General features: G+C 43.7%; 1 protein-coding gene across 40 annotated transcripts in view; it reads left to right on the top strand.

Moving 5' to 3' along the window:
* TLN2 (talin 2) overlaps positions 1–17,254 on the top strand; it is a 496,882-nt gene that overhangs the window by 367,726 nt on the left and 111,902 nt on the right. For all 40 annotated transcript variants that reach the window (XM_086321322.1, XM_086321364.1, XM_086321363.1 and 37 more), the window contains 4 exons: positions 13,559–13,767; positions 14,650–14,769; positions 15,776–15,973; positions 17,043–17,182. In XM_086321322.1, the coding sequence (XP_086177448.1) occupies positions 13,559–13,767; positions 14,650–14,769; positions 15,776–15,973; positions 17,043–17,182 (667 nt within the window). The remainder of the gene's footprint in view (positions 1–13,558; positions 13,768–14,649; positions 14,770–15,775; positions 15,974–17,042; positions 17,183–17,254) is intronic.

Below are 17,254 nucleotides of genomic sequence, written 5' to 3' on the forward strand. Positions count from 1 at the left end.
TTGGAAAACTCAGCAGTGGCCACAGGACTGGAAAAGGTCAGTTTTCATTCCAGTCCCAGAAAGGCAATGTCAAAGAATGCTCAAACTACCACACAATTGCACTCATCTCACACGCTAGTAAAGTAATGCTTAAAATTCCCCTAGCCAGGCTTCAGCAATATGTGAACTGTGAACTTCCAGATGTTTAAGCTGGTTTTAGAAAAGGCAGAGGAACCAGAGATCAAATTGCCAACATCCACTGGATCATGGAAAAAGCAAGAGAGTTCCAGAAAAACATCTATTTCTGCTTTATTGACTATGCCAAAGCCTTTGACTGTGTAGATCACAATAAACTGGAAAATTCTGAAAGAGATGGGAATACCAGACCACCTCACCTGCCTCTTGAAAAACTTGTATGCAGGTGAGGAAGCAACAGTTAGAACTGGACAGGGAACAACAGACTGGTTCCAAATAGGAAAAGGAGTACGTCAGGGCTGTATATTGTCACCCTGCTTATTTAACTTATATGCAGAGTACATCATGAGAAATGCTGGACTGGACGAAGCACAAGCTGGAGTCAAGATTGCCGGGAGAAATATCAATAACCTCAGATATGCAGATGACACCAAGAAGAACTAAAGAGCCTGTTGATGAAAGTGAAAGAGGAGAGTGAAAAAGTTGGCTTAAATCTCAACATTCAGAAAACTAAGATCATGGCATCCGGTCCCATCACTTCATGGCAAATAGATGGGGAAACAGTGGCTGACTTTATTTTTTGGGCTCCAAGATTGCTGAAGATGGTGGTTGCAGCCATGAAATTAAAAGACACTTACTCCTTGGAAGGAAAGTTATGACCAGCTTAGACAGCATATTAAAAAGCAGAGACTTTTTACTTTGCCAACAAAGGTCCTTCTAGTCAAGGCTATGGTTTTTCCAGTGGTCATGTATGGCTGTGAGAGTTGCACTGTGAAGAAAGCTGAACGCCGAAGAATTGATGCTTTTGAACTGTGGTGTTGGAGAAGACTCTTGAGAGTCCCTTGGACTGCAAGGAGATCCAACCAGTCCATCCTAAAGGAGATCAGTTCTGGGTATTCATTGGAAGGACTGATGTTGAAGCTGAAACTCCAATATTTTGGCCACCTGATGTAAAGAGTGGACTCATTTGAAAGACCCTGATGCTGGGAAAGATTGAGGGCAGGAGGAGAAGGGGATGACAGAGGATGAGATGGTTGGATGACATCACTGACTGAATGGACATGGGTTTGGGTGGACTCCGGGAGTTGGTGATGGACAGGGAGGCCTGGTGTGCTGCAATTCATGGGGTCGCAAAGAGTCAGACATGACTGAGCGACTGAACTGAACTGAACTGAACTGAGGGTGTGTTCTTGCCTGGGAAATCCCGTGGACAGAGGAACCTAGTGGCCTGCAGTCCATGGAGTCGCAAAAGAGTTGGACACGACTTTGCAACTTTAACAGAAAACAAAGCTGTGCAGCTACGCAGCTACACTCCTTCCTGCAGTGCCTGAAAGTTCTACTTGTTCTACATCCTGGGCCCCGCTCTATTCTGTCAATTTTAGGTTTTCTATTCAGTGTGTAGTGGAATCACATTACGGTTTTTAATTTGTGTGTCCCTGAGAAGCAGTGTGGTTGAGGATATTTTCAGTGTATCAACCATTTGGATACCTTCTTTGTGAAGCATCTCTTCATGTCTTTTGTGCATTTTAAAAAATATTGATTTTCTGTCTTTTCCTTATATATCTGCAGGAATTAGTTGTCACATATTTTGTGGCTTACCTTTTTGCTGTCTTACAGGTGTATCTTGATAAACAAAACTTAAACTTTAATACAGTCCAATTTGTACTTCTCCTTTATGGTTAGTGCTTTTTGTGTCCCATTTAACAATTTTACTTTTCCAAGTCATAAAGATATTCTTCGCTGTTATAGTCTAGAAGCTTTGTTTCACTTTCCGTATAGTAAGTCCCCTGTATATGATCCTTCAGGCTGTGAACTTTCAAAGATGCAAATATGCATCCCATCAGCATCAGCCATGAGTGAAACTGCAGCTTGCCCTCCATCTCCTGTTGCTGACAGTCCTTCAGCTCTACCCTCTCCCCTCTCTTCTCCCTTGTCCAGTCAGTAGCTCTTCTTGCCTCACTTGATGCCAGGCCCTGTATGCCAGCTGTTTTACTGTACTACTGTACTTTTCCAGGTACTGTACTATAAGACAAAATATTTGTGTGTGTGTGTTTTTATGCATTCTTTGTGTGTAAAGTATTATAAACCTATTACAGTACTGAATAGCTGATTGTGTCAGTTGGGTAACTATTTTTTATAAAATAGCCTATTGGGTAGGCTATTTTTGTTGGACTTACAAATTGGACTTAATGAATGTGCTCTTGGAATGGAACCTGTTCATTTGTAATGGACTTGCTATATTTAGAACTGTGATCCACCTGGAACTGAGTGGCAAACGGGGTCCTAGTGGAGTTGTTTTTGCACTAGGGCATCCATGCACTTCCTTTCCCCAATGGTCTTGAGGGCCACTTCATTATAAATTAAGTGAATCAATGTGTGTGAATCAGTTGCTAAACTTTGCTTCTTTTTCATTGCTGTAATTGCCTGTTCCTACCTTAGTACCACACTTGCCTAATCACTGCAGTTTTATACTAACTGTATCCAAGAACGTGAGTGCCCTGACCCTACTGTTCTTCCTCAAGTTAGTCCTGACTTCCTTGACCCTTTATATCCACTCTGTTTTAGATGCAGCCGATCAATTTGTGCCTTCCCACCAATAAAAGCCTTTTTAGTTTTTTTTTTTTTCTTGGTGGTTTGATTTTGATTTGGGTTTCCTGAATCTGGAGATAATTGGCATTTTTATATCACCGAGTCTTACAATCTACGGATACGGCATGTGTCTACATTATTTAGGTTTCCTTTCTCTGAATATTGTTTTATAGTTTTTTGCATAGATATTTTGGTTTTCATTATAGTATGCATCATCAAGCTTCTCCCCTTTTACTTTCAGTTTTGCTCTATGTTTATATTTAATGTGTGTCCTGTTATATCATGTAGTTGTCCTTTTATGGGGGGAGAAGTTGTTTGTTGCTGTGACACTATTTGCGTTTCAGTTGGAGTATTTGGTCTACTTACATATAATGTAATTACTGATATATCAAGGTTTGAATTTGTTATCTTACTATTCTTTTCTCTATGTCCTACCTACCCTAGGTTCCCTTCTTCTCTCCTTTCTTGCCTTCTTTCGGATTTATAAGTGCTTTATAAAATCCATTACCCTTGATTGGTTTTCTGTACTTTCATTGCCTATTTTGTTTGTTTTGTGGCTGTGCTGGGTCTTTGTTGCTGCACACGGGCTTTCTTTAATTGCAGTGAGCGGGCGCTGCTCTTCTTTGCGGTGTGCAGACTTCCTATTGTGGTGGCTTCTCTGGTTGCAGAGCAAAGTTGTGGCCCACAGGCTTAGTTGCTCCCTGGCTTGTGGGATCTTCCTGGAACAGGGATCAAACCCATGTCCCCTGTATTGGCAGGTAGATTCTTAACCACGTGGTCCACCCGGAAAGTCCTCATTGCCTATTCTTTAACAATTTTTTAAAAGTATAATATAGGTTAGTATGTTTACCTCTTCCTGGACAGTGCAAGAATCTTGGGACACATACACTTTATTTATCTTTCTTCCAACTCGTTCCTTGTTGTTGAGTGTTTTAATTCTACATATATTTAACCTCCTCAATTCGGATTCAGAGTTGCGTCATAGTAATAATCAAGTGCTCCTCCACATTGACCTTTCCACTGTTGTTCATTCCTCCCTGATCTCAGTGTGCCTCCACCTGGGATTGTTTCCTTTCTGCCCAAAGAACTCCCTTCATTACTTCCTTTAGTGCGAGTCTGCTGTGACCAATTCTTTCAGTTGTTGTTTGCCTAAAAATGCCTTGTGTAACCTTTATTTTGGGTGGATAATTTTATGTATTATAAAATTTTAGGTTGACAGTTGTTTTCTTCTAGCTTTTGAAGATGTTATTCCTTTGGTTTCTGGCTTCCTTTATTTCTGCTGTGAAGTTAGCTGTCACTTTACTCTTCTACAGGTAATGTGGTTTTAGTTTTCCCTCTGCTACTTGAACTTTCTCAATCTTTTTTTGAATTTTTGAATTTTCTCAGTCTTTGATTTTCAACCACTGTGCCAGAGTTTTGTTGTGTGCTGTTTTGCCTACTTATCCTGCCTTGGGTTTTAGTACTCCTTGAAGATGAGATTTGTTATCTTAGGTCACTTTTAAAAAACTCAACCACTGCACCTTCTAATATTGCTTCCATCCCATTTTTTCTCTCCTCTTTGTAGATTCCAGTTACCCCCTATGTTGGACATTTTCACTATATGTGTCTCCTATGCTTTTTTTCTATGTTGGGCATGATTTTTCTTCATGCTTTATTCTGTGGGCTTTTTTTTTAATCTGCAGCTCACTATTCCTCTGTTTATTTGTGTCTATTCTATCTTTAAACCTTCTGTTGGGTTTTTAATTTTTAATGTCATATTTTATACTAGTCTTTTGATAGCTTTCTTATACTTCCCCCTTCTCTGCAGAAATTCTCTATCTTGTCATCTAACTTCTTCAACATACTTTTCACATTTACCTAAAACCCAGGTAAAAATTAAAAAAAAAAAAATTTTTTTTTCTGCCTGGTCATGTAGCATGTAAGGTTTTAGTTCCCTGACTAGGGATCACACCCATGCTCCCTGCATTGAAAGCACAGTCTTAACCACTGGATGGACCATCAGGGAAGTTCCAAAGTCCCAGCCTTGAGGATCCAATGTCAAGATCAACTATGGGCATCTTATTGTCTGTTTTGGGGTTTTTTCCCTCTGTTTTCAATTATTGATCTTATCTCCTGATGTTTCTGATATTTTAAAAATTTAATGCTAATCATTGGTATTTTCATTGTAGAGATAATTTGAGGTTCTAGATTGTGCTTTCTTCGATACAGAGGATTATTCTTTTATTTTAGCAGGTGGTTTAGAAATGAGCAGATCACCATAATATGAGTGGATCTGAACTGACTGGATATTGTAAAGTCTATTTCCAATGTACGTTCCATGATGTAGCCCTTTGTGCCAGCTGTCCAAACACCTGTGGTGTTTATGAGGGCCATTCTGACAGTTGAACTCAGAACTATATGTTTAGCATCCCAACCCCACGCCATTGCAGAAGGTTTTGCTCAGCCTCTCAGCTTCTGGGCAGCAGTTTACGAATTAGAAAATGCCTTGAGGGAAAAGTAACATTGTACTCATTTCTAAGTGCTTTCTTTCTCTTCAGGATCTTGGCTTTCTTTACCTTGGCTCCTTGGTACCTCTCCATTGTCTTCAAACAGATGTTTCATATATTTTCCCCAGTGTTTCTAGTTGTCTCTCAGGAGGGGAGGATTCATCTGCAATAAGTTATTCTGCCTCTTTAGTTTTTTAAAAAACTGTGTATATTTATTACTTTGAAAATAAAAGCATAACACGAACACAAGAATTATAGCATAGTGTAATATAGTACCTACAACAGTAAAAATGAGCAATTCTGTCTTCATGAGAGGCTAAAGGAAGATACTAAAGCAGAATTGACACTTGATAGGGGTCTTAAGGATTATTACAACTCACATAGTATCTACGGAGAAGAAGTGTATGTAAATTTTTAAAAGTGTAGGGCATAATAGAGATGTAGTTTCAAGAATTTCTGCACATTGCTGAAATCTTGCCAAATTTTATGTAGATGATGAAATGGATTTTTACTGAAGGAATGACTGCTTTACAACTTGTATCATCTGATACTGATTAACATCTAGAATGACAAACTGTCTAGCTGGTGTCTGAAGAGCAGACTAGGAATAGCCCCATTTCATTTTGGCAGGTACCAACTAGGTAGACTTGGAAACAGCATATGTGAAGTCCCAAAAGCAGGAGGAGAAGGCTAATCAAATGAACTGAGAGGGATCCTAGTAAAAGGCAGGGAGGTAGGCAGTGAGAAGATAAGGCTGTGAAGGTCGGCTGGGGTCAGATCCTGAAAGGCGTCATGCATACATCCTCAATCCATCAGTAGTGTCAGACTCTTTGTAACACTGTGGACTGTACCCCACCAGGCTCCTCTGTTGATGGGATTTCCCAGCAAGAATACTCAAGTGGGTGGCCATTTCCTCCTCCAGGAGATCTTCTCAACCCAGGGGTCAAACCCACATCTCCTGTGGCTCCTGCATTGACAGGCAGTTTCTTAACCACTGAGCCTTCTGGGAAGCCCCAAAAGGCCTCATAAGCAAATTTACATAAATTGAGGGACCTTCCTGGTGGTCAATTGGTAAGAATCTGCCTTTCGGACTTCCCTGGTTGTCCTGTAGATAAGAATCTGCCTGCCAGTGCAGGGGACACGGGTTTGATAGCTGGTCTGGGAAGATGCCACATGCTGTGAAACAACTAAACCCATGTACCACAACTACTGAACCAGCATGCTGAAGTTACTGCAGCCTGTGCACCTGGAGCGCGTGCTCTGCAACAAGAGACACCCCTGCTGGTGCAACTAGAGAAAGCCTGTGCACAGCAATGAAGACCCAGTGCAACCAAAAATAAAATAATTATTAAAAAAAAAAAAAGAATCCATCTTGCAATGCAGGAGACACAGGTCCAATCCCTGATCAGGGAAATAAGATCCCACATGTGGTAGGGCGACTAAACCTGTGCACTGCAACTTCTGAACCCACCAACTCTGAAGCTGAAGCCCCACAACTGGAGAGCCCATGAGCCACAACAAAGACCTGACACAGCCAAATAAATACACATTTTTAAAACAATAAATAAATTGAAATTTAATCTCAGAGCATGTGAAAATACTGAAAAGTTTGCATCCATGGACACAGTCTAGATTCCCCTTTAATGCAGATTACCCTTCTTTCCTGTGCAGATAAGTTAGAAACAAAGTTGGGGCCACTGAGACCAGTGAGAAGGCTGTTGCAATTATCCATGTAAGAAATGTTAGTGGTTTGTCGTGGAGATTTTGTTGTTGTTCAGTTGCTAGGTTGTGTCCAACATTTTGTGGCCCCATGGACTGCAGCACTCCAGGCTTCCCTGGCCTTCACTATGTCCTGGAGTTCGCTCAAACTCATATCCATTGAGTTGACAATGCCATCCAACCATTTCATCCTCTGTCACCGCCTTCTCCTCTTGCCCTCAATCTTTCCCAGCATCAGGGTCTTTTTCCAGTAAGTCCAGCTCTTGTCATCTGGTGGCCAAAGTATTGGAGCTTTAGCTTCAGCAACAGTCTTTCCATTGGATATTCAGAGCTGATTTTCTTCAAGATAGACTGGTTTGATCTCCTTGCAGTCTGATGGACTCACAAGAGTCCTCTCCAGCATCGCTGTTTGAAAGCATCAATTCTTTGGTGCTCAGCCTTCTTTGTGGTCCAGCTCTCACATCCGTACATGACTAATGGAAAAACCATAGCTTTGCCTATATGGACTTTTGTCAGCAAGGTGATGTCTCTGCTTTTTAATACACTGTCTAGGTTTGTCATAGCTTTCCTTCCAAGGAGCAAGCGCCTTTCAATTTCATGGCTGCAGTCAACATCCACAGTGATTTTGGAGTCTCAGAAAATAAAATCTGTCACTGCTTCCACTTTTACCCCTTCTATTGGCCATGAAGTGATGAGACCAGATGCCGTGGTCTTAGTTTTTTGAATGTTGAGTTTCAAGCCAGTTTCTTCATCTCCTCTTTCACCTTCATCAAGAGGCTCTTTAGTTCCTCTTCACTTTCTGCCATTGGAGTGGTATCATCTGCATATTGGTAGTTTTTGGTATTTCTTCCAGCAGTCTTGAATCCAGCTTGTGCTTCATCCAGCCATGCATTTCACATGATGTACTCTGCATAGAAGTTAAATAAGCGGGGTGACAATATACAGCTTTGATGTACTTCTTTCCCAGTTTGTAACCGGTCTGTTGTTCCATGTCAGGTTCTAACTGTTGCTTCTTAACCTGCATACAGATTTCTCAGGAGGCAGGTAAGGTGGTTTGGTATTCCTATCTCTCTAAGAATTTTCCACAGTTTGTTGTGATCCACACACTCAAAGGCTTTAGTGTAATCAATAAAGGAGAAGTAGATGTTTTTCTGGAACTCCCTTGCTTTCTCCATGATCCAAAGAATACTGGCATTTTAATCTCTCAAGAAGGTAGGGAAAACCACCAGGCCATTCAGATTTGACCTAAATCAAATCTCTTATGATTATAAAGAGGAGGTGATAAATTGCTTCAAGGAATTAGATCTGACAGAGTGCCTGAAGAACTATGGACGGAGGTTCGTAACATTGTACAGGAGGCAGTGAACAAAACAATTCCAAAGAAGAAGGAATACATGAAGGCAAAGTGGTTGTCTGAGGAAGTTTTACAAATAGCTGAGGAAAGAAGAGAAGTGAAAGGTGAAAGACAAAGGAGAAAAGGAAAGGTATACCCAACAGAATGCAGAGTTTCAGAGAATAGCAAGGAGAGATAAGAGCGTTGCCAAGAAATAGAGGAAAACAATAGATTAGGGAAGACTAGAGATCTCTTCCAGAAAATTGGAGATACCTAGGGAATATTTCATGCAAAAATGGGCATGATAAAGGACAGAAAACAGTAAGGACCTAACAGAAGCAGAAGAGATTAAGAAGAGGTGGCAAGAATACACAGAAGACTATACAAAAAAAGGTCTTAATGACCCAATAATTATTATGGTGTGGTTACTCACCTAGAGCCAGACATCCTGGAATCAAGTGGGCTGTAGGAAGTATTACTATGAACAAAGCTAGTGGAGGTGATGGAATTCCATCTGAGCTAGGTGGATGTTGTTAAAGTGCTGCACTCAATATATCAGCAAATTTGGAAAACTCAGCCACGGCCACAAGACTGGGAAAGGTCAGTGTTCACGCCAATCCCAAAGAAAGGCAATGCAAAGAATTTTCAGACTACCATACAATTGCATTCACTTCACATGCTGACAAGACTGTCCTCAAAGTCCTTCACACCAGGCTTCAGCTGTACGTGATCTGAGAACTTCCAAACGTAAAAATGTATTTAGAAATGGCCTTGGAGATGAGGGATGGATTAAAGACAGAGACTTGACAATTGTTGGCAGTGGGATTAGAAGTTGGTAGGAATGGGAGTAAGGAAAGTAACATAGACAGCTCTAAGTTTAGCCTCATGGCTGAACACACTGTGGTAGAAACACTGGATCATGGGCAGACATGTTGAAGGCTGGAATTTCAGGATTCCAGGTTCAACCTCAAATGGATTCAATTTGAAGTCCCTGCAGGATATCCACAGAGAGGCGCTCATTAGGCAACTAGATATTTGCCTCTGGAACTCTGTAGAGAAGTCTGAGCTGGAGATAAATATTTTTAAATTTTGAATAAAATGGTGTTGATTGATACCATGATAGGGAGGTAGAGAAGTTTGCCTTGGGGTGGGGGTAGTGGTTCAATAAGAAAAATTTTATCAGATATAACCCTGCCGAACCCTTTGAGGAGAAGGCTGAGCAATAGAAATCTTTGAAAGACATGAGAATGTGCGTCCTTAGAGCAAGGAAACCAGGAGAAAGGGATGTCTCTCAGCTCAGTGTCTGCCTAGAAAGACACTGAAGAGAGGGACTTAAGCATCCGCTTGGCTTAAGGAAAAACTAAGTCACTGACTCTCCCTGTTGACGGCTGTTTCAATAAAGTCGAAGAGTTGATGGGAAGCAGGGAGAGGACGTGAGTGTGGACGACTTCTCTCTGGGTGTCAGTTCCCTCTCCACATCTGTGATGTGTGGGGTATTCAGAAGTTATACACAAGCTACCCCTGAACTGCATTCTAATGCAGATGTATGTGTCTGGGGCAGGGGGGCGGGGTTGGGGGTGGGGGTTGGCCAGCATGGTGTTCAAAATGCATTTAGTCTCGTCTGATTACAGTTACATAGAACCCTTTCCAGATCCTTTGGGGGCAGGTTAAAAAAATCTTTCATACATGAATTTTTAAGTTTATTTTTTAATTGGAGTATAGTTGCTTTATAATGTCTTTAGTTTCTGCTTACAGTAGCATGAATCAGCTATGAGTATGCATACATGGTTTTTACCTTGTGAGTTTGATATGTGATCTAATGCTGTCTACCCACAATCTACATGAATTCTGATCAGGATTGATGATTTGATAAAGAATTCCCCTGTATTTCATATTATTAATGTGTCTCCTTAAGCTCTGTTGCTGAATATATTGGGTTTGTCAAAAAGTTCGTACGGGTTTTTCACTTCCAGCTTATGGAAAAAGCCAAATGAAGTTTTTGGCCAACCCAGTATTTTGAGAAGTAGCTGGCAGGAATACTGTGAACGTAATCTGTGTCTTCCAAGGATTGTGGTTATTGAAATAGTTGTCTGCTTCAGTGTTTCCCACTGGCAGTTTGGGGTATGTTGCACCCTTGACTACAGGAATAATTTGGGGCAGGGGGGGAGTGGTGATTGCTTGGACACATGACCCTGATGATAACCAACATCACTATTGAGAACGTTGCCATAAATTCAGCCATGTACAGACTTCGATGTCTATTGGGCTTCCTGGCATCTGGTGGTCCTCTTTCATCCATTTGTTGGTGTGGCTTCTGCTTTCTCCAAAACCTGATCCTTCCAGAGAGGATTCTTGATGTGCCTAGAGATTTCATAGTGAGTCCTCAGCAGAAAACACATAGGGTGCATATGCCTCAGCTTTTGGAATTCCACTCTCCTGGTTTCTGCCTTTTAGAAAAACTGTCTGAGTCTATAAAAGGTTTTTGGTGAATGATTTTTGCATGATCATGACTTTTCTAATTAGATGTGATAAGTGTTTTATTCTTCCAAAATCATACAACTCAGATAAATTCAAGAGTCCCTGTAGGAAGTCAAGAGGCGAGGTCTAAGAAATCACTGTGTCGAATTTTCTTTGGTCAAAGATGCGGTCTCATCCTCTCCTACAACCTGTGGGAAACCAAGGCCCAGAGGGAAAAGGTGGCAGGAGTTTAGCCCATGCAGCTCGCCAGCCCCAGAGCTGGACAAGGTCTTAACCACCCTGGGGCCCTTCTGAGCAAGGATGTCCTTCCAACCTGTGCCAGCAACTTCAGCATAAAATGCAGACTTCTGCTCGGCGTGTCTGTCTGCTTCACCTTGGCTTTATTTATCTTAATGTTTTCTCCTCTTCCATAAAAAACACTTTTAAAAAAACATGCATTCATTCCACACGCTATGCTCAGAAGTGCCAGGTGATAAAGGGTAGATTGGCAGCTTTGTGATTTTTCTTGATTAGATTGTAGAGTTATGTCCCAGCTGTGTGGCTTCCTAAATATTTACAGATGAGCCAGCCTGCAACACTGTGAGGTTGTTTTATGGGTCTGGGGCCTTTCACATTCTTTATTATATTAGGTCACCTCGTCCCCAGTAAGGCAAGGACCACCTGCTGCATCTGTGCCCACTCAGCTGAATCAGCGGCAGTAAAGGCCACACTCAGTGGTGCCCGGAGACCACCCAGCCGAAGCCTGTAGATGAGGCCTTTGGCCTATACCTGAAGCCTGTGGTGAAAAAGAAGATGATCTGAATTTTTCATGCGGATGTTGTGGGTTCTGACAAGAATCCCTCATGGTTCTGTGTCCCAGAGAGCACTGAGCAGGGTCTGACCCCTTTCTTACACATCTGAGATGTAAGAAACCTCAGATCTCAAGTGTGTCCACAGATAAGAAGCTTTGCAGCGCTGGTCCTCATCTGAAATGGTTTCATGAGACAAGCTTTGAGGCTGGATATTCTGCAGTTCCGCAGGTTCTAGGAGCCTTTTGTCACATGCTTTGGCATTTCCAGTCTTCATCCTTTTCTTGGATGTGCCAAGTACTAGGTGTCATGTAGGGTGGCACCTCTCCTTTCCATGAGAGGTGGTGCTATAGTTTTTAAAGTTTTTTTAATTGATTTATTTTTGGTTGTGCTGAGTCTGTTGCTACTTGTGGGCTTTTGCTAGTTGCAGTGAGTGGAGGCTACTCTTCATGGCAGTGTGCATACTCCTTGTGGTGGCTTCTCTTGTTGCAGAGCACAGACTCTGAGGGTGTGGGCTTCAGTAGTTGTGGCTCCAGACCGTTTCTCAGAGGCATGTGGAATCTTCCCAGACCAGGGATCAAACCTGTGTCCTCTGCATTGACAGGCGGATTCTTATCCACTGTGCCACCAGGGAAGTCCTATCGTTTTTTAAGAATTGGTTTATATTTACAGTTTATCACCAAATCCCATCATCTTTAGAAGTAAATTTAAAGATGAGCAGGCACTTCACAAAAGAGGATGTCCAAACAGCCACTGAGAAAAGTGTCCAACATCACTGCTCACTGGGGGCAGAAGAATTAAACCTCAGTAAGGAACTTGCCTGGTGGTCCAGCAGTTAAGACTTTAATTCTGTGGACTGCAGGAGATATGAATTCGATCTGTTGTTAGGGAACTAAGATCCCACATGTCGAGCAGTGCCACCTGCCCCCCCCAAAAAAGAAAAATCTCAGTGAGATGCAGCTGAACACTCATCAGAGTTGGCTAAAAAAAATCTAGCAAGTTTGGTCCAGGATGCAGAGTAACTGAACTCTCATATAGTGCTGGTGGAGTGTAAAATGTCAAAAACATTCTGAAGAAGTTTTGTAGTGTCCACCAAAGCTAAATACACACTTACTCTGTGGCCCAGGAATTCAGCTCCTAGGTTTAAATCTGCTAGAATCACTTCCATTTGTCTACCTAAATGCTGCTATGAGAATTTTTCTGGTAGTTTTATTCACAATAATCCACAAGGGAAACAGTCCCCAAATGTCCAGCAAGAATGGATAAGCAGATGTTGCTGTGTTCCTATAATGGAATATTACGCAGCAAGGAAAAGAAATGGCCTGCTGTGTGTAACAGCATGGGTAAATCTCACAGCGTTACGGTCAGAGAAAGAAACTAAACACAAAAGAACACCTACTGTGTGGTTCAATAAACATGGAGTTTAAGAGCAGGTAAAACTAGGCTAAGGTGATAAAAACTAGAATAGGGATTACTTCTGGTGTGAGAGTCTATTAACTGGGAAGGAGTACAGGTGATGGAAATGTTCCATCTGCATCTGGATGCCAGGTACGTGGGTGTACACATTTGTACGTTCTGGGAGACTTGTTCACTTTGTTGTATGTGGGTTATGCCCTGATAGAAATGACTGGAAAGAAAAGTGAATTAGAATGATTTATCTGTGAGTTGGATCCTGTGCACTTGGCATTTGAGGTCTAAGGACAGACGGGACAGTGCAGGTGACAGAAGCAGAAAGAAATAGATTTTAGTGTGGCATTTGTTGTAACATCCCTCTTGGAGCAGCCCAGAGCCAGTGGCATGGGCTACTTCTTTGAGAAGCACATCAATTCAAATTTTATAAAAAGCAATTTGGAGCTTACCTGTGCTAGGCACTGTCTGAGGATTCTCTTCTCTTTAGAAGGACCTAGAGATTTACTCCCAAGTAAAAGGATGGCTTTTGGATAAAACCTAATAGAAAGTCTGGTGGGCCTTTTTTTCTTTTAAATCCCCAGGGGTGGCTGCTCGAGAGACGGCCCAAGCTCTGAAAACGCTGGCCCAGGCTGCCCGGGGCGTGGCTGCATCCACGAGTGACCCGGCGGCTGCGCGCGCCATGTTGGATTCTGCCCGGGACGTGATGGAGGGCTCGGCCATGCTCATCCAGGAGGCCAAACAGGCCCTGATTGCACCCGGAGACGCCGAGAGTCAGCAGAGACTAGCGCAGGTGAGGCCCAGAACTGGCAGCTAAGGTCACCATCGCGGTGACATGTTGACAGGCTGTCACCCAGTAATGAGCACTTTCAGAAGCTTTGCCTGGTAGCCCCCATAACGTGAGATCTTCTTAATTCAGTCAACAGAAAGTACAGGGGTTTTGTTGAGACCTGTGCTTGGAACTTGAAGGGTCTGGACACAGCAAGCTTGTCTTGGGCCCTAGTGTACTTACATGTATCCCTCTTCCTGGCCTGGGAGGTGAGGTAGATACACTTGGTTTAGAAACTCAACACTTTAAACTCTCTCTAGTGCCTCTTCAGATGAGTCTTCCCAGAGAGTACGGACGGAGAGCCTCACAACCTCCTTTAAAGGCAGCGTGTGGGCAAACTCCAAGCTGGTCTGGAAGAGCTCAGAGCGCCCCTCCAGCCCTTGAGCTGGGTGAGGTGTGGAGGTGATGGCACCAGAGGGTCACTGAGCAGAAATTCATCACAGGCCTGCCTAACAGTGATCCAAAGAGCTCGGGGCCTCCTTCCACCTCAGGCCCTCTGCAGGACTCCCTAGCAGGGAACTGTTTCTCTTCCTCTTGGTACTGGCCATCTTTGTTTTGGAACCTGACAGAATATTGGAGGGCTGTATCTGAGTCACAGTCAGGACTTGGCCTGGCCTCCAGAGCAGGTAGAGCGTGCTCTGTCACTGTGTCACAGCTGGTGCCAAGACACAGGATGTTCACGCCACTGAGAGGCCTAAATGCCCTGATGCAATGGTAAACAGTGTCAGGTAGATGCTGGCGGGTCATTTCCGTCTTTCTTAGCTCTGCCCATTCGCAACACATGTGCAAGTCTGTTTGCCCTGGAAGCTGCTTTCTGACGGGGCTTTTCTCCCTCTGTGTATTCAGGTGGCCAAAGCCGTTTCTCACTCCTTGAATAACTGTGTGAACTGTCTCCCTGGGCAGAAGGATGTGGATGTGGCCTTGAAGAGCATTGGGGAGTCGAGCAAGAAGCTGCTGGTGGACTCGGTGAGAGGTTTTGGCTCGGGAAGGGGTACCTGGGGCCCTGGGCTCACCTCAGGTGCAGGTGGGGTCTTCTCCCCTCCAGGGACCCTTTGAGTAGCTCACCTTCCCTTAGGGGTTGGTTTTCGTGCCTATTTGCCTTTTCCTTGTTTTGCTTTCCAATCAGCCGAATTCCCAGGTAGAGCATCTAAAATTTACTTTTTCCTTGAGCCCACGTTGCCCTTCGATCTTGGGTTATCCCTGTGAGCCAAGAATGGGGCAGGCTGTTGACGGGGAGGATTTGGATCATCTGACCTCTCATCAGGACTCACTGAAAGAGTGAGTGGTCTGTGGAATTTCACGGTGGAGCTTGTTCCCTTCTTTTTTTGTAAGCCCCCTTTGGGGGGACTTGGCCTTCTTCATCTCTGTTTCTTCTCTGCTGTGTGCCTGCACATAACCAGGTATGCAGACAGTGGGTGTGGTGTGACTCATATAATCTAGCTTAACTCTCTAGAACTTTTTACCAACAGTTACAGTTCTGCTAGTGGCACTTCTGAGGGAAAGCTATATTGTTAGCAGAGACCAACTGATGAATAAAATTGGTGACTATTAGTTTGGAAAAATAGGATTTAAAGATTAATAGCATCTGCCTTTTAGTACCAGAAAGCTAAAACTTTGCAAGTTTTCATCTGAGAATGCCAAGATAGAGCGTGGGTTCAGAGAGCAGATCCCAGAGTCAGGCTGTCCAGGTATGAATCTTGGCTGTGCAGCTTAGGAGACCAGAAGCCCTGTGGAAAGCCATCCTTACTATTTTTAGATCCACTCTGTCTAGCACTGAATAAGTGTTCAGCAAATTTAAGTGAATGGGTATATTTATTTGAAGGTCAAACGTAACGTGGGCTCAGGCCACACAGAGCCTTTTCACCTAAACGATTCAGAAATGCATCCTGGAGAGTCTGTCTTCCCTCTGCCGCGTCCACCATTCCTTCTACCCTCAGTAAAACTTCTGCAATTGTGCCCTCTCTTCCCACAGTTACCGCCAAGCACAAAGCCCTTCCAGGAAGCCCAGAGTGAACTGAACCAAGCAGCCGCCGATCTGAACCAGTCTGCAGGGGAAGTGGTCCACGCCACCCGGGGCCAGAGCGGAGAGCTGGCCGCAGCCTCTGGGAAGTTCAGTGATGACTTCGATGAGTTCCTCGATGCTGGCATTGAGATGGCAGGCCAGGCGCAGGTGAGGGGGAGGGGGTTGCCGAGTGGAGCTGACCCTTGCCTCTCGCCTCTGGTGGACTGTCAGCCCCCAAGGCTAAGTGGCAAATAGGAGCTGGGAAGCTGTGAACAGCCCACGGCTTTACATCATCTTTGCTGCTCAGAGACCTTCGTGAGCTTACAGGAATGATATTCCCAAAGACGCTATTAGCTTATGTGTGAGATGAAGATGACCGATAACTTCTGCCATGATCCTCCAGCAGAACTCATCATCTTATACTGTTTGAAAGGAGGGCAGAGGAGAGAAGGAGGAGAGCCCTGCATCCTATACTTCAAATGTAGTATGGTACTATAAAAACTCATGTTATTTCAGGTTTGGTGAGTCCATTTGAAAAGGTTGTGTCTAACCCTGAGTATCAAGTGATTCAAAATTACCTCCTTCAGATGAACAGATTAAACCCCTACTTTAGAACAAGGGAGGATGACTGGTCTGGGGTGAGCTCACTGAGCTATTTATTTGCGAGCTATTTATTTGCGAGCTATTTATTTGCTTCGAACTCCCTCAAAGTGGGACCCAGCATGCTTCTTACTCTGTTATATACAAAGGGCTGTTTCTCGGATGGGAAGCCAGGTGAGCAATGTATTATTTGCAGAGTCAGAAGCCTTTGGGATGCAGTCAGCTCTCAGTGTCCAGGCAGTGATGGTGGTATGTGCCAGGCTGGGATGCACCAGCCCCTGGACATCTCCAGCACTGTTGAGCAAGATGCTGGACTGTGGCCTGGTCTGTTTACGCTCTTACTCACTCCCACCCTCTCCCCCCATTAATACCCACACTTGTGATACAGCATAGTTCTTGGCTGACCCACTTGGGAATGGATTTCTGTGCCTCTGTGTGCATCTCGGTTTGGGAATCTGTTTGGGGAACAGTAGATACCAGGCAGAGTCTCGACACGCTAGGCGTCTGCAGACTAATTGGGCTTCATGCCATCTGTACAGATAACCTCCTTCCATTTCAGGGTACTGCTCCTAGCTCTGAATGCTGCTTAGGAGAAATGGGCAGCCCCTAATTACTTTAGCTCCTTTTCACCTTCCAGACGAAAGAAGACCAGATCCAAGTCATAGGGAACCTCAAGAATATCTCCATGGCCTCCAGCAAGCTACTGTTAGCTGCCAAATCTCTCTCCGTAGACCCAGGAGCCCCCAATGCGAAAAATCTCCTGGCTGCAGCTGCAAGGTAAGTGTGGAACAAAATGGGCTTTCATGTTGGTTAAATAACATCAGTGTTTGCGAGGTCCGCCTGACATCC

Source organism: Bos grunniens, chromosome 10 (assembly GCF_055505025.1).
Source record: "Bos grunniens cultivar Pamir isolate PY7600 chromosome 10, Bosgru_T2T1.0, whole genome shotgun sequence".
NCBI lineage: Eukaryota > Metazoa > Chordata > Mammalia > Artiodactyla > Bovidae > Bos > Bos grunniens.